This window comes from Xenopus tropicalis, chromosome 9, assembly GCF_000004195.4.
Source record: "Xenopus tropicalis strain Nigerian chromosome 9, UCB_Xtro_10.0, whole genome shotgun sequence".
NCBI classification, from domain to species: domain Eukaryota; kingdom Metazoa; phylum Chordata; class Amphibia; order Anura; family Pipidae; genus Xenopus; species Xenopus tropicalis.
This window is the reverse complement of record NC_030685.2, coordinates 43,831,772-43,848,833: the sequence shown is the minus strand read 5'-3', so window position 1 is coordinate 43,848,833 and position 17,062 is coordinate 43,831,772. Positions and strand designations below refer to the sequence as shown.

General features: G+C 42.1%; 1 protein-coding gene across 3 annotated transcripts in view; it reads left to right on the top strand.

Moving 5' to 3' along the window:
• stat4 (signal transducer and activator of transcription 4) overlaps positions 1-17,062 on the top strand; it is a 284,828-nt gene that overhangs the window by 157,208 nt on the left and 110,558 nt on the right. For all 3 annotated transcript variants that reach the window (XM_031893222.1, XM_031893223.1, XM_031893221.1), the window contains exons 9-10: positions 1,181-1,339; positions 5,809-5,901. In XM_031893222.1, the coding sequence (XP_031749082.1) occupies positions 1,181-1,339; positions 5,809-5,901 (252 nt within the window). The remainder of the gene's footprint in view (positions 1-1,180; positions 1,340-5,808; positions 5,902-17,062) is intronic.

Sequence of the window (17,062 nt, the reverse complement as noted above, 5' to 3'; positions counted from 1 at the left end):
ATAATGGGTTTCAGTATAACAGATCCAATAACTGTATATATGAAAGTGTGTATAGATAGATATATAAACCACTTTTTGTGGCTGCCTTTTGGATACTGGTTTTTGGCAGTTGGTGCCAGTTATGCTTCTACAAAAGAGGATGTATATATATATATATATATATATATATATATATATATATATATCTCAATCCAAATAGTGTCAGCACTCCAAGGCTCAATATTCCACGGGGTGCACAGCCAAAATATGAGTATACAGAGAATAATAATCGTCCGTAGCCGGCACACCCTTGACAAAGTATTGAAGGGTGTGCCGGCTACGGACGATTATTATTCTCTCTCTCTCTATATATATATATATATATATACAGTCCAACAAAAGGTAGCACTCCACTTACATAGAGTCAAATGCCCGGGTGCTAATGCAAAAACAAAAATACAAAATACTGCAAAAGGAGCCAGCACTCACAGGACTTTTAAATAAATCAAAAGGAAAAAATAAATAAAGTTTTCAAACCAAGTGATGAAGCATGGTTTTTTATTCGTCCGACGTTTCAGTTCCAAACTGGTTCCAGGCATGAAAGTTCCAGTTTGGAACTGAAACGTCGGACGAATAAAAAACCATGCTTCATCACTTGGTTTGAAAACTTTATTTATTTTTTCCTTTTGATTTATTTAAAAGTCCTGTGAGTGCTGGCTCCTTTTGCAGTATTTTATATATATATATATATACATGTATATATACATGTGACCAGTTGAAAGCACTCACGGCGAAATGCGTCGATGTGAGTGTGGAGCAATAACATTTGTTTTGTTTTTTTGAATTATATTGAGCCGTGAGTGCTTTCAACTGGTCACATGTGGATAATTTTTTGGTGAGCACCCAGCGTGTAATTCTAGAGTGGTGAGTGCCGTCAGGAGCAGAGATATATATATTTGATTGCTCATACCTATTTAAAACTGTCCGCTGTAGAACACTTTGACTCTTCTGTGATGTTCTCCTATACATTAGACTATATGCTGGAGAGAGTCTGGCAGTTTGGTCCTCTGATTCTACTGGGAGAACATATGTGAAAAAATTAATGAATTGGAATTCACTCCTGTTATTAAACATGTATTGTGTGTATTATCTTAGTATGATTTTGGAACAGATTTTACATTTATGTTTCATTTGATTTAAGGTTCACTCTTCTAGCAGAAAGTTTATTTCAGCTACGAAGACAAATACAGAAGCTGGATGAACTTTGGACGAAAGTTACCTATGAAGGGGATCCAATCCCACTTCAGAAACAGTATTTATTGGATCGTGTTATTTGCCTAATTCTGAGTGTCTTCCAAAGGTACTTTATTAATATCAAGCTTTAATTGGTATTAGTGCATTACAGCTTTGATGTATTTCATTTTTTAGTGACATTTTTGAAAATTGTACAAAAACTTGCATTTACAGCAATTTTATGACTGATATGGTAGTATTACCAATGTGAAAATGAAATTACATAATGTTACATAGTTACAGTGTATAGGGTTGAAAAAAGACCAGAGTCCATCAAAGTTCAACCCTTCCAAGTAAACCCAGCACACACAACCTATAATAACCTATCTATACACTTAAATACATAAACCATATATACCAACATCAATATTAACTGCAGATTTTAGGATCACAATAGCTTTGAATACTATGCTTGTTCAAGAACCCATCCAAGCCCCTCTTAAAGACATTAACAGACTTTCTGTATGGTACTGTATCAAATGCTTTAGCAAAATCCAAGTAGATGACATCCACTGCCTTTCCAGCATCAAGGTTCCTGCTCACCTCCTCATAAGGCAACTAATTTAGTCTAGCTACACAAGATCTGTTACGTATAAAACCATGCTGGCAAATATTGTGATTTTCAACGTATTCAAGTATCCTATGCCTTTTTACCCCTTTCAAAAGTTTTCTTACCACTAATGTTTAGACTAATAGGCCCTTTTTAATCCCTCAGGTGTAACCATTTAAATTCACGGCACAGTTGCATGTTTCATCGGACCAGGTCTCAGCAATACCAATGAAGTCATAACTTTCAGTATATGCAATAGACTCCAGCTCTCCTAATTTACCTGACAAGCTCCATGCATTAGCCAGCATGCAGCAGAGATTACTACTTCTCCCTCTGATATACATTAGGTAGCAGAGAGTTAGATATAAGATTTATTATTAGGCTGTTTCCTTTGTAACAGAGGAAGTTCCTTAGCTGGTAAATTGTGTACCCCCCTTACTCCTCCCCATTACCCATTGCTAATTCCACTGCCCCATATACACTAGCTTTTCCATAAAACGCTAGCTCACCCACCCTCCCCCCTTGCCTAGTTTATACCTTGCTTCTTAGCCATTCTTTCCTGTAGCACAGCGGACCCCCCTTTCATTGAGGTGCAATCTGTCACGGCTATATAGATTGCACCCCAAAGAAAAGTCAGCCCAGTGCTCTAGGAATCCAAACCCTTCCTTCCTACACCAAAACTTTAGCCAGGCATTCATGTCCCTAAGCTCCTGCTGTCTGCTGGCACAGGGAAAACTTCAGAAAAAATTACATTGGAGGACCTTTTTCTTACTGCACATGAATTGTCATAGCTGTCACTTTAGCTAAAGAACAATCATCGTATTTAGGTACAAAAGGTTTTCAAACAGATATTTGTGTATTTATTTCACACAGATGTTTATACAAAATAAATTAAAGTTCATATGTCCATTTCCTCAGTAAGAGGAAAACTAGGCAGTCTTTATGACAAAAAATCTGGCCTTCCCAAAGGACCCACCACCACATTTGGGGAAAATGAATCCAATATAACCAAATGAAAATTATTTTATTACCTTTCTGAATATAAGCCTAATGACCCTGACATTCAATGCATTTTGCAACTCTCCTCTTCCTTAAATGAAGACCTTAAATAGTGAGTTTAGGGGTCTAGGCTCTAAGATTAAGAAAAGGTCCACCAATGCTTAGGGAGTTAAAGGTGTGGCTAAAGTCTTGTGTAAGAAGAAAGGGTTTGGGTTCATAGAGCACTGAGCTGACTTTCCCTTTGGGTACAATCTATATAGCCTGCTGTGCTAGGGGAAAGAATGGCTAACAGGCTGGAGGAGTGATTTAACTAGGCATGGGTGGGGGGAGTAATCTAGAGTTTTATGGGAAAGCTAGTTTAGACCTGACGGCGGAATTAGCAAGGCGTCATGGGGGAGGAGTAAGGGGGGCATACAGTTTACCAGGTAAGGAGACATAGTAACATTCCTAGTAACATTCCTAAATATGAACATCAGAGGGAAAATTAGTAACCGCCACTGTATGCTGGGAAATGTATGAAGCTTCTCAGGTAAATTAAGAGAGCTGAAGTTTATGCATGTGCAGAAAATTATTATATAATTGGCATCACTGATACCTGGTGGGATGAAACATGCGACTGGGCTGTGAATTTAAATGGTTACACTCTTTTTAGGAGGAACAGAGGTATTAAAAAGGATCAAGGAATTTCTCTTTTTGTAAAGAGTGTGGAATCCCTTTGGGTAGAGATTTCAGCAGGGCTAAAGGTTACAAAGAAAATGATCATATAACTGTGGCCCAGCAACTATTACAAATGGAGGAGGCTTGACAACTAGTTCAAGTTTTTATTATGAGGAACTTCAATTACCCGGACATTGACTGGAGTAATGGGGTGGCCAAGTCAGAAAAAGCCAGTAGGTTTGTAAATATGCTAAATGACAACTTTTTATTTCAGGCAGTTCAAGAACCTACTAGGAATGATTCACACCTGGTGATAATTAATAATACTGAACTCATCCCTAACATTTGTTTAGGTGAGCATTTAGGGAATAGTAATAATATCATGGCCTCCTTTGAGATAATGGGGTTGATTCACTAAAGGACGATAATGCTTATCGCAGGCTTTTTTGCGTTAAAAAGCATGCAATAATTAAGTCCCAATTCAGTAATTTTGCATGCGTTAAGATGCATGAGCAAAAAAACGCAAACTTAATAATTGCCCCTTATAAAAAGGGGGAGGGAACCTCAACTCTGGGACCGCAGTAGGTGTCATCTATTTTGTTTTTTATAAAGCATTTGATACAGCACAACACACAGGAGGTTCATGACAAATTAAGGCGTATTGGCCTGGAATACAATGTTTGTATTTGGAGTGAGAACTGTCTGAAGGATGGATTACAAAGAGTTGTGATAAATGGAATGTTTTCTAGACATCATACTATTAAACCCATGTTTTACCTCCACTACTTTGATGACAGGAACAACTTTAACTCCTTCTGCCCCACTAATTCTGCTCAAATTAAGCTAGTCAAAAATAAAAACAAGTTTCCTTAAAGGACAAGGAAAATCAAAATCAATGAAGCCCAGTATTCAATAGTTCTACTATTGCTATGTAAAAACGCTATATTTCTGGCTTGCCTAATGAAAGATTTACAGAGATACACTTACTACATACACTTTTATGGCGCCGCCATGTTTACTAGGGATGCCCACTTCCTTTCTCTCACTACTCTCTACTGCACATGCGTCCCCAGCAGCCCCAAGCACCTGCAGGCTGCGTCTCACAACACACCATCTACACCCCCCCCCCCCCCCCAGCTCCGGCTCACAAAGTAAATCCAACACCGCCTTTCCCCCCCCCTCCCCCAGCACCGGCAGGCTGCGTCTCACCACCCCCACTCCAGTTCGTTCCGCACTTGCAAAAAGTGGTAGGGCAGCAGGAAAACATCACCAAAGGTACCCGCACCCAACTGGGACCCTCGCACCCCGCTCCACTCCCCCCCAGCACCTGCCGGCATCCTTTTCTTACGCCACCAGTTCGCTGCTACATGCACTTCTTATAAAGGCATCACCATGGCAACCAGACGCTCCTGCTTGTGCTCATGTGCTTACTACAGTCCTGGTCGTAGTGTCTGTGCAGGAGCATTACATTATGGGAATCTTTTTTCTTCCTGTTTGGCTTCTGATTATCTGAACTATTGAAATATGGAAACTGAAGGTATGCCTGCAGCTTGAGATTAACTCTTTATTAGCCTTTCCTTCTCCTTTAACACCACTATCTAAATAAAGGACAATTACCTCATCACACAAAAATATTTTAGTAATGAATCCATCCCTTCTGTAAAAATAGATACATCTTATCCCCCCCTTGGATTTTTTCTCACCAATAATTAAGGGCAATTCCTGTGTGCGCTGAACTGGGAAGTTAGTTTCCTAATGGAAGACCTTCAGCACAGCTTTTTATCTGCATCTGAAGTTTAAATTTATGTCCACAATTTGTCTATACTGTAATAGCCTACCCCAAAGCTGTCAGAAGGAAAAAAAATTAAACTGCAAATGCTAATAAAAAGTTTGTGCTGATGTTGTCCTATCACCCTGCTGCTACAGTGCATTTTGTAAGTAAAATTCAAGACAACGCTGTTAAAAAAATCTAAGTGGAGTAAGATTTAGTGATTATTCCCAAAATTCTGTGGCTCCCTTTTTTTATATATGAATGTGGAGGTATATACCAATATACCACAGTATTTGAGCTTTGGCACTGCTTTACATAGTTCTCAAAGTTTGATGATCTACTAAGCAATATATATTTGTTGGTTTTGTATTATACTGTATATAATGCATATCATTGAAAGTAATTAGCCTGAGAATAAATGGGCTTCCAGATGAAAATTCATCTCCTACCAATTACAATGAATAATTTAAATGTTTGGTGTTATTGTTCTTTTAATAAGGCATGTTAAAATTATAATGTTTATTATATTACTGATGCTCAATATATTTTTTTTATTCAGTTCTTTTATAGTGGAGAGACAACCGTGCATGCCAACACACCCACAGCGGCCGCTGGTTCTTAAAACTGAAATACAGTTCACTGTTAAATTGAGGTAATGTAATTACAATTTTTCGCAACTCATTACAAACATAAATGTTACATTTTATATTTTTTTCATTTTCCAAATTATAGTAGTCTATTTAAAATGTATTTCCGTTAATTTTGGCAACTACACTTTGTAAATCAGTTATTTTACAAAAGAAAACGTATGGCCCTTCTTGGAAGTCCAAGACAAAGTTCCTCACTAAAATATAACTTTTATTCAGTATAGATAACACTATAAGTATGTGTAATAACAGAAAAATTTAAAAAATAAAATATGTTAAAATTATCAAACAGCACAGGGTTACCTGGTAAGCGGGATGAAACTCCCAAGCGAGAAAAAAGTCAGTAAACAATTGCACTACTGGGTTATAACACACGTGGAATGCTGGATTATATACTGGATTCTTGAACCACTATAACTCAGGTATCACTATGTAAAAAATCCTGCCATGAATGTGTAAAATCACACCAAATCAAACCCACACACAGTGACCCAATACCACGCTCACCAGTAATGAGTCTCAGTGGCAAGAAATTGGTCAAACCTGCCCCTCATGCAAACAACTCCCCAGTGCCTATTACTTACAAAGAAAAGCTCCCCATCAGGTAAATAATAAAAAAGAGAGATACCCTGTCTGATTTGAAATTAAAAAGCACCAATGTGTGTTTCACCCCTTACATTGGGGCTTTATCAAGGCAAATGCACTTCCGTGTTACACCTATATTTATAGTTAAATGGCAATTCAAATGCACCACCAAAAAAGAAGCAAGGAAACAAACTCCAATCAGAGAATGCCACATCACAAAGAGGGGATATCTTGAACCAAAAGAGTTTTCTTATATGTGGTGCTTACATAATGCAGAGATCACATGTCCACTTTTATCCAAAAGTCTCCAGTAGTAGCAAGTACCAGACACTGATGCTGCAAACAAAATCTGTTTATAGGCTGCATAGCCATGGATCATTACAAACCTCCACAGCCCATGTGTGTGAAAACTGGTGCAGATAGGCCCAGAAATGTACACTATACCTCATAGCAGCAGGGCTGGATCAAAATCCTGAACCCACAAAGATTGCTTTGTTACTACACAGTATTGGGGATGAGGCAATAGAGATGTATAACACCATGGTGACTGCACAGACACAAGCCGCAGACAGCACCCTGGATTCTGTGATGCAAGCATTTAAAGATTATTTTTAGCCCAGAAGAAATGTTGTATTTGAAAGATACCAGTTTTGGAAAAATGTGTTACATAATTAAAACTAAAAGCAGCTAACTGTGAATTTAAAGATCGAGAGGAGTGCTTGAGAGACAAAATAGTTTTTTAAGTATTACAGATACAACAAGCCCTCAATCACAGTAAAGGTATTCTCTCTGCAAGTGCACAGCCTGAATCAAGCACTGAGACGAAGCCATGCAGCAGATGCGGTAGACAGCACCCTCCTCAGCAGTGTCCTGCATATGGAGTAGAGTGTAATAAATGCAAAAAGAGAAATAATTTTGCCAAAATGTGCAAGACCAGACACAATTCTTATTGCATATGGGCGAGAATGTATTAACCAGAAAGGGTTAACCTTTTTTGTTACAACTGTGTCAGCTTGTGTTCAGCTGGATCTGCTACAAAAAGTTAGTGAGTTTTCCAAACCTACACCTAGAACTGAAGATCAGCTACTGGGCCAGTACACAGATGTGTTTGAGGAACTGGGAGAATTCCCTGGTACACACCACATTTTTACAGACCCAGATGTTCCCCTGTGATACATGGCTGTCAAAAAAACAAAAGAAAAGCTAAAGTGTATTACTGACAGTCTTCAACAGCAAAGCCTGATCGGAAAAGTAAATTAGCCCACTGCTTGGGTGAACAGTCTTGTTATACCAGAAAAGAAAAATGGATCACTAAGGGTGTGTTTGGACCCCAGGGACCTAAATAAAGCTATAATAAGACAGCACTTATTAGCCCAACACTTATTATGTAATAAGCTACTTAGCTGAAAAGAAGCTGTTCAGTTTCTTAGATAAAAAAGATGGGGGGCGGTGCCTAGCCATGGTAGACAGAGGACTAGAGATGAAGCGAACCTCATAAAAAAAGTTGGCGAAACCGTTCGCGAACTTCCGCCAAAAAGTGCGAACGTTCGCGAACTTTGCGAACCCCATAGACTTCAATGAGAAGGCGAACTTTAAAACCTAGAAAAGCCATTTCTGGCCAGAAAACTGATTTTAAAGTTGTTTAAAGGGTGCCACGACCTGGACAGTGGCATGCAGGAGGGGGATCAAGGGCAAAAATTTCTCTGAAAAATACGTTGTTGACACAGCGTTGCATTTTGTGCTGTAAAGGGCACAAATCACACTACATTTCTAAACTTGTGTAATAAACTGCTTTAAAACGTCCGGCGTCTACATGCCAATCAAGTCGTGTAAAGGTTACTAGCCGGTTCACACACAAAGACAAAACGCTGCGTTTACTGCAATGAAAAAAAACGCAAAAAGCTTTAATGATACCGTCAAGTGAGCGAATAATAGTTTTTACTATTTGCTTGTCACCTCCAGGAGGGAATATTTCTGTAGTGGTGTGTTTAGCAGTCACCGTGCTTGTGTGCACGTGCATGGTCAGGCAGAGGTAATTTAATGTACAGTGAAGTGAACCAAAAATCACTGATTCTGCAGTGTGGGCCCAGTTTTAGCCTACTTTATTGATCACCTGCGGTGACCATAAAAGATACAATTTTGCCACTGTTGCAGAACCCTGAAAAATCAGGAATGTGTACATTCCTGAAACATTATGTTTTTTTTGTCGCAGCCACTGAAGCACAGAGGCCAGAAAAAATATGTTAGATAAATGTTGAAAATATTTGTTTTTTTGTTGTCACAGCCACTGAAGCACAGAGGCCAGAAAAAATATGTTAGATAAATGTTGAAAATATTTGTTTTTTTGTTGTCGCAGCCACTGAAGCACAGAGGACAGAAAAAATATGTTAGATAAATGTTGAAAATATTTGTTTTTTTGTTGTCGCAGCCACTGAAGCACAGAGGCCAGAAAAAATATGTTAGATAAATATGATATAACAACCATTTTGCTAGGCAAACCCTTTCCAAAAACTAATATAGCGTTCCAAGCAAGTACTGATCAACCATGTTTTAACAGCGACTCAAATTTCGATAGCTGCACATTGGAAAACTCCAACGCCAGCCTGACTGTCCCTTCTCAGCCTGTCAGTTATAGCTTCTAATGCTAACAGACATCTGCTGCACAAATATGGCCGCCCCCTCATAGAGGGACATGGGGGATCAGATAGGCAATGTAAAAGCTTGGACAAATATATGTTAGATAAATGTTGAAAATATTCGTTTTTTTGTTGTCGCAGCCACTGAAGCACAGAGGACAGAAAAAATATGTTAGATAAATATGATATAACAACCATTTTGCTAGGCAAACCCTTCCAAAAACTAATATAGCGTACCAAGCACTGATCAACCATGTTTTAACAGCGAATCAAATTTCGATAGCTGCACATTGGAAAACTCAAACCCCCACTACCTTAGCTGAGGTCAAACGAAGACGAGTAGAATCTAACAAGGTTTTTGAAGCTGGCATTGCCAGACTAGCTAATAGAACCCCCCACTTTCTCAAAATTTGGATGCCCTGGGAACTGTACGCTAATGAAGGCTGAACCCTATTGTAACATTGAAATATAGCTACCTAATATGTGTCTTACCAACTACCTTTTTTCATCTTATCTTGAACTGAGACATCATGGAATGCACCACCGTGAAAACCTATATACACCCTTAATAACCTTACCATGCTGCACTGTTATTACATAAATGTTTGCATTTATTACTGTCATTGTACAATTACCATTGTCGAAATCTAATAAAAAATATAAGTTACAAAAAAAAGAAAATGTTTATTTTTTTGTTGTCGCAGCCACTGAAGCACAGAGGCCAGAAAAACTCAGGATTTACCTGTCTAAAAAGTTTGGCTTAAAATTAAACCAGTAGGATTTGCACCCTAGTTTGTACGGTGGTGGAGGAGGACGCTAAAGGACAGCTGTGTGTGGAGTCATGTGGCGTGCAGAGAAGGACAGCTGCATGGGGAGTCAGAACAAGTCTTCCGGCATGCAGTAACCCTCCGAGATCCATGCCTCATTCATTTTAATAAAGGTCAGGTAATCCACACTTTTGTGACCTAGGCGAGTTCTCTTCTCAGTTACAATCCCTCCTGCTGCACTGAAGGTCCTTTCTGAGAGGACACTTGAGGCGGAGCAAGACAAGAGGTTTATGGCAAATTGTGACAGCTCTGGCCACAGATCAAGCCTGCGCACCCAGTAGTCCAGGGGTTCATTGCTCCTCAGAGTGTCGATATCTGCAGTTAATGCCAGGTAGTCCGCTACCTGCCGGTCGAGGCGTTCTCTGAGGGTGGATCCAGAAGGGTTCTGGCGCTGCCTTGGACTGAAAAAACTTTGCATGTCTGACGTTACAGAGTAGCCAAAGTGCATTGTCCTTGCAGGCGTGCTCGTGGGAGGATTACTGGCACCTCTGCCCCAGACACCTTCCTGGACTGCCTGAGAATGTCCTGCAATCCTGGGTACTTCGAGACAAACCGTTGGACTATCAAATTTAGAACATGTGCCATGCAGGGCACATGTGTTAAATTGCCCAGTCTCAGTGCTGCCAACAGATTGCTTCTGTTGTCACACACCACTTTTCCGATCTTCAGTTGGTGTGGGGTCAGCCACCGATTGGCCTGTGAGTGCAAAGATGACAGGAGTGCAGATCCGGTATGGTTTATGCTTTCAAGGCACGTCATCCCCAAGACAGCATGACAACGGCGTCCCTGGCACGTCGAATAGCCTATGGGGAGCTGGGGGTGCACAGGTGTGGAGGAGGACACAGCAGCAGAGGAGGAATAAGTTGAGGAAGAAGCCGAGGTAGAGAGCGAAGGAGGAGTAGAGGTGGTGGCAGACCCGCATGCAACCCGTGGCGGTGACACCAACTCCACTGTTGTTGAGCCACGCATTCCCTGCTTCCCAGCCATCACCAGGTTCACCCAGTGGGCAGTGTAGGTGACATACCTGCCCTGACCATGCTTGGCGGACCATATGTCAGTAGTCATATGGACCTTTGCCCCAACACTAAATGACAGAGATGCAGTGACTTGGCTCTGCACATGCTGGTACAGGTGTGGTATTCCCTTCTGGGAAAAAAAATTGCGGCTGGGTACCTTCCACTGCGGTGTCCCAATTGCTACAAATTTGTGGAAGGCCTCAGAGTCCACCAGCTGGTATGGTAAAAGCTGGCGGGCTAAGAGTGCAGACAATCCAGCTGTCAGATGCCGGGCAAGGGGATGACTCAGAGGCATTGGTTTCTTACGCTCAAACATGGCCCTCACAGAAACTTGGCTGGGGGCAGATGAGCAGGAACTGGTGGTCAAGGTGGAAGGCGGAGTGGAGGGTGGTTGAGACGGGTCAAGGACAGCAGAGGTAGAGCAGTAAGATGCTGGACCAGAAGGAGGGTGGCTTAGAGTTTGGCTGCTGCCTTTGAGGTGTTGCTCCCATAGTGCTTTGTGTTTGGCGTTCATGTGCCTTCGCATAGCAGTTGTACCTAAGTGGGTGTTGGGCTTCCCAAGACTCAGTTTCTGACTGCACTCATTGCAAATTACAGCGCTTTTGTCAGAGGCACACACATTAAACAAATGCCACACTGCTGAGCCTTTTGATGCGGGCTTTCTAGCGGTAACAGTAGAAGTTGGCGGGTGCGTTGGCTGGCTGACCACAGGTGCCGATTCATGTTGTTGCCCTACTGTTCCCTGCGAGCTGTCCCTGCTTCTTCTAAGTCTTATTCTCCTCCTGCCTCTGACTCTCCATCTCTCCATCTGAACTATCCTCCTCTTTCTTCTCTTCTGCTCACAGAAGGCAGCAGCAGCGGGGACCTCATCACACCTTATGTCCATCTCTGTTGTGTTGCCTGCCTGCATTATGATATCTGGTGTAACGTCCTCATCTCCTTCATCTTCTTCTGGCAATAATGGTTGCGCATCACTCAGTTCAACAAACTCATGTGAAAACAACTCTCTGACTCATCCAGTGAAGAAGGGGCGGCGGTGGTGGAGGAAGTGGTACGTGGGGTGCCCATAGCAGAGGAGGATGAGGATGTTGTGGCAAAGTTAGAAACGGTAGAGGATGGGGTGTGCTGTGTAAGCCAGTCAACTACCTCTTCAGCATTTTTGGAGTTCAGGGAAATTTCCTAGGGCCACAGGATATCATAGCAGCACGGCCCCTAGTGCCTCTGCGTGGCGGCCTGCCTTTGCCTGGCATTTTTTTTATTTTTACAAAACAACAACAACAACTTGGGTGATGTTTCTGGACACGGAATTATTATTGTTATTTAGACAGAATGTGAAAAAGCTCACACAGCTAGGTGGCACTTGGTTGAAGAAGACACTGGCAACAAGGCCTGCAATGGCAATGTATACAGTAGTGGATATATTATTGCTGGTGGAAAAACGTCACTCAGGTGATGTTTCTGGACACAGAATTATTATTATTATTTAGACAGAATGTGAAAAAGCTAGGTGGCACTTGGTTGAAGAAGACACTGGCAACAAGGCTTGCAATGGCAACGTATACAGTAGTGGATATATTATTGCTGGTGGAAAAACGTCACTCAGGTGATGTTTCTGGACACGGAATTATTATTATTTAGACAGAATGTGAAAAAGCTCACACAGCTAGGTGGCACTTGGTTGAAGAAGACACTGGCAACAAGGCCTGCAATGGCAACGTATACAGTAGTGGATATATTATTGCTGGTGGAAAAACGTCACTCAGGTGATGTTTCTGGACACAGAATTTTTATTGTTATTTAGACAGAATGTGAAAAAGCTCACACAGCTAGGTGGCACTTGGTTGAAGAAGACACTGGCAACAAGGCTTGCAATGGCAACGTATACAGTAGTGGATATATTATTGCTGGTGGAAAAACGTCACTCAGGTGATGTTTCTGGACACGGAATTATTATTGTTATTTAGACAGAATGTGAAAAAGCTCACACAGCTAGGTGGCACTTGGTTGAAGAAGACACTGGCAACAAGGCCTGCAATGGCAACATATACAGTAGTGCAGTGCTGTCCAACTTCTACGGTGCCGAGGGCCGGAATTTCTCTAGCATACATGGTGGAGGGCCGCTAATGGAAGCCAGTTTTGACCACTCCCCTTTTTGAAACCACACCCACTTCAAACCACACCTATTTTATCACAATGGTGGTAGCACAGCAAAATCCCAAATGCTTGGTCCTAACTGTGGGGATATCAACCATCATTCATATGTGAAAGAATTATGTCATATTAAGATATACCCTTAAATTCCATATGCCTCCTCCTCCCCTGTGGATAGCAGAGCAACCCCCAGTACATAATTACACACCTTAGGGACCATTTAATGGCTATTTCCAACTGCTAACAAACTCCCACAACAAACCCCTGCCAGGTTCACCTCCCACAAGCAGCATAGGGCAAGCAGAGTATGGCACACACAGGCAGCACTCTGCCTGTCCTATGCTGTCTGTGTGTGCCATACTCTGCCTGTCCTACCCTGCCTGTGTGTGCCATACTCTGCCTTCCCTATGCTGCCTCTGTGTGCCATACTCTGCCTGCCCTACCCTGACTGTGTGTGCCATACTCTGCCTGCCCTACCCTTCCTGTGTGTGCCATACCCTCCCTGACCTATGCTGCCTGTGTGTGCCATACTCTACCTGCCCTATGCTGGCTGTGTGTGCCATACTCTGCCTGCCCTACCCTTCCTGTGTGTGCCATACCCTCCCTGACCTATGCTGCCTGTGTGTGCCATACTCTACCTGCCCTATGCTGGCTGTATGTGCCATACTCTGCCTTCCCTACCCTGCCTGTGTGTGCCATACTCTGCCTGCCCTACCCTGACTGTGTGTGCCATACTCTACCTGTCCTATGCTGGCTGCATGTGCCATACTCTGCCTACAGTACCTATGTCTGAGGTGTGAATAAGTGAACAATGGGAGTGATTACAGTCTGAGCCTGAGGTGTGAACACTGCAGGGATTAAAAGGTGTGAAAAACACAGGGGATTACATTTTTAAACAATACAGAGGGATTACAGCCTGAATCTGAGGTGAGAACCATGCAGGGGAGCAGTTAATCCCAGTACTGATACCATTTAATGCTTACTCAAAGGTAAGCCATCAAAGCAGCCAGACAGGTGGGGGGCCACACAGAGGGGGGTCGCGGGCCGCATGCGGCCCGCGGGCCACCAGTTGGACAGCACTGCAGTAGTGGATATATTATTGCTGGTGGAAAAACGTCACTCAGGTGATGTTTCTGGACACGGAATTATTATTGTTATTTTTAGACAGAATGTCTAAATAAATATCTAAATCTAATATATATATATATATATCTAATATCTAATATCTAAATAATAAGATAAATAAAAAAAAATTAATAATAAAACAAAAGTGATCTCTGGTTGGTGCTGGTGGTGAACTACTAGGAGCAGCACACCCCAACCCACAGCACGTCCCCAACACAGCTAGACTAATAGCACTGGGCACTATAAATTACAGTAGCAAAGTAAAAAAACACACACAAAAAAAATGATGTGAATGTGTAGTTGGTGCTTAGAGCACTACTAGGAGCAGCACACCTGTCTCCAACACACACAGACGGAGCTGCAGTACACAATGAAAAGAAGACTAGAGTAACAGTAATCAGAAAATATCAGTTTATATATGGAAGGGAGTGGTCCGGGGGGGGTGGTCCAGGAGGGAGAGCTGCCTGATTGGCTGCCATGTATCTGCTGGCTCTGGGGTGAGAGGTCAAAATTTGGCGCCAGCTAAGGCGAACCCAAATTGCGAACATCGCGGAAAGTTCACGAACTTGCGAACACCCGATGGGGAAAACGCAAAGTTTGGGAACAACGGGTCACGATGTCCCCTTTCCTTCAAAAGCGCACAGCCAGAACACGCGCTCTTTCACACAAGATGGCACCGAACTGGAAGCAGCACCTCCGGACTCCTCCGACACGGACCCTTCTCCTCCACAATCTGTGAGTACCTCACACTCACCCATAATAATGCCACAGCAGCAATCCCCATCACACCTCTCACTAAGTTCCACTACACCTGAACAGCCAGTCACCGCACAAATCCTAACCAAACAGCTCACCTAGCTACAAGACGCACTGACAACTACCATTTCCCAAACAGTTTCTGCAGCAGTAAATGCAGCTATCAGAGACTTGCAAAGAGATATAACAGATTTGGGTGAACAGACTGACAAGTTGGAAACTTATACAGACAATATAATCCAACGTGTGGCAAACATGGAGGAGGAAAACTTCTCTCTTAAAGAGGAAGTCATACACTTGAGAGACATGTGTGTGGGCCTTGAAAATAGGTCAAGGAGACAAAATTTGAGATTTAGGGGGGTCCCGGAGGAAATAGCTCCTGAAATTCCAGATTACCTAAAAGCTCTTTGCATATATATCTGCCCCAATGTACCAGCAGACTTATGGCAAATGGACAGGGCGCATCGGTCCTTAGGGCCCAAACCACTACTCACTAAGCCCCCAAGGGACTTAATAGCCTGTTTCCATTATTTCCAAAGCAAAGAGGCAGCCCTGGCTAAAATCCGCACCACTGGCCCCTTTGACTTTCGCAACCATAAAATCCAGATATACACAGATTTATCTCTAATTACGCTTGCAAAAAGGAGAGATTTGAGACCTATTACGACTAAACTGAGAGAGAATGGTATACCCTACAGATGGGGATATCCCTTTAAATTAGTGGTGAACCGCCTAGGACATACCTATATACTACAAAACCTCCAAAAAGAAAACCAGTTTCTTAACGCACTAGGCCTTGACACCAAAGGCCCTTCAGCTCCAACGCAACCCTCCCCACATCGGGAGAAACCACCGCTCCAGAGCCCACAATGGCAAAAAGTACAGGGCCTCCAAGGCTCACCTAAACTGACACTAAGCCCTTCACCACCTCAGCCTACCTGAGTTTCATGCTTGCTTTGATACCGTCTCATAACCTACTGTGCACATCGACCACTCTATGGAGGTCCCCTTACCACTGATCTACACAGGGGTCTACACAGATGATGGTCACTCTGAGTATATCTTTTACTTAAACTAACTAGACCCTCAAGTCTACTCTGACTTTGGGCTAACTAACCCCCCGGACATTGAGGAGCCTGTCTTGCCCCTCATTGGTGCAGTACCTAACTCCTGCACTTCTACCTAAACTAACTTAATACTTACTGGGTAAACAAAGCCCTACCTAAGTTGGGCAATATGAAAATACTCTGTTTCCTATGCTACGAAAACCCAAATATTTTTGTCCTACTTTACTATGTAATATAGTTATACTGATGTTTATGTTTAATGTTTTTTATTTCTACTTAGGATGCATATGTAAAACTAATATTTGCATTTGGAGGATTGGGGAGAGAGCTGGTCGACTGGTCAATTCATTAGCTATTCTTTGCAAACATTATGGCTAAAATCATATCAATAAATGTTAGCATAATATCTCTAGCATAAACAAGAGATACTTGACTCTAAAAGAAGTTAAACAATCTGGGGCGGACATAGCATTTCTCCAGGAGACACATTTTGAAAAAGATGGCCCCAATAAACTTAATTCAAAACTATACCCAAATGTATACTATGCCTGTGGACCACATAAAAAAGCAGGGGTAGCCACACTTATCCATAGAAACTGCCCCTTTTCAGTCAACCAGGCTCTCGCCGACCCGAAAGGTCACTACCTGATATTGTCCAGCAAATACGCTTATGTGCCTATACTCCTACTCAACATTTACTCCCCTAACAAGAGACAGATCTGCTTTCTCCGTAAGGTTTTACATAGAATACACCAGTTTACATTTATATATTTAATTTTGGGAGGTGATTTTAACCTAACCTATTCACAGATTAGTGATCGGTCCACTCCCTCCCCAGATCGTATAGCACATAAGCTATCCACCCTGTTTAGACAAACCATGCGACAGGCACAATTATTCAATGCCTGGAGAATCTCACACTCTAAAGAAAAACAGTACACATACTACTCCCCCGTATACAAAGCCCACTCAAGTATATAGACTTTTTCTTTATATCTCATTC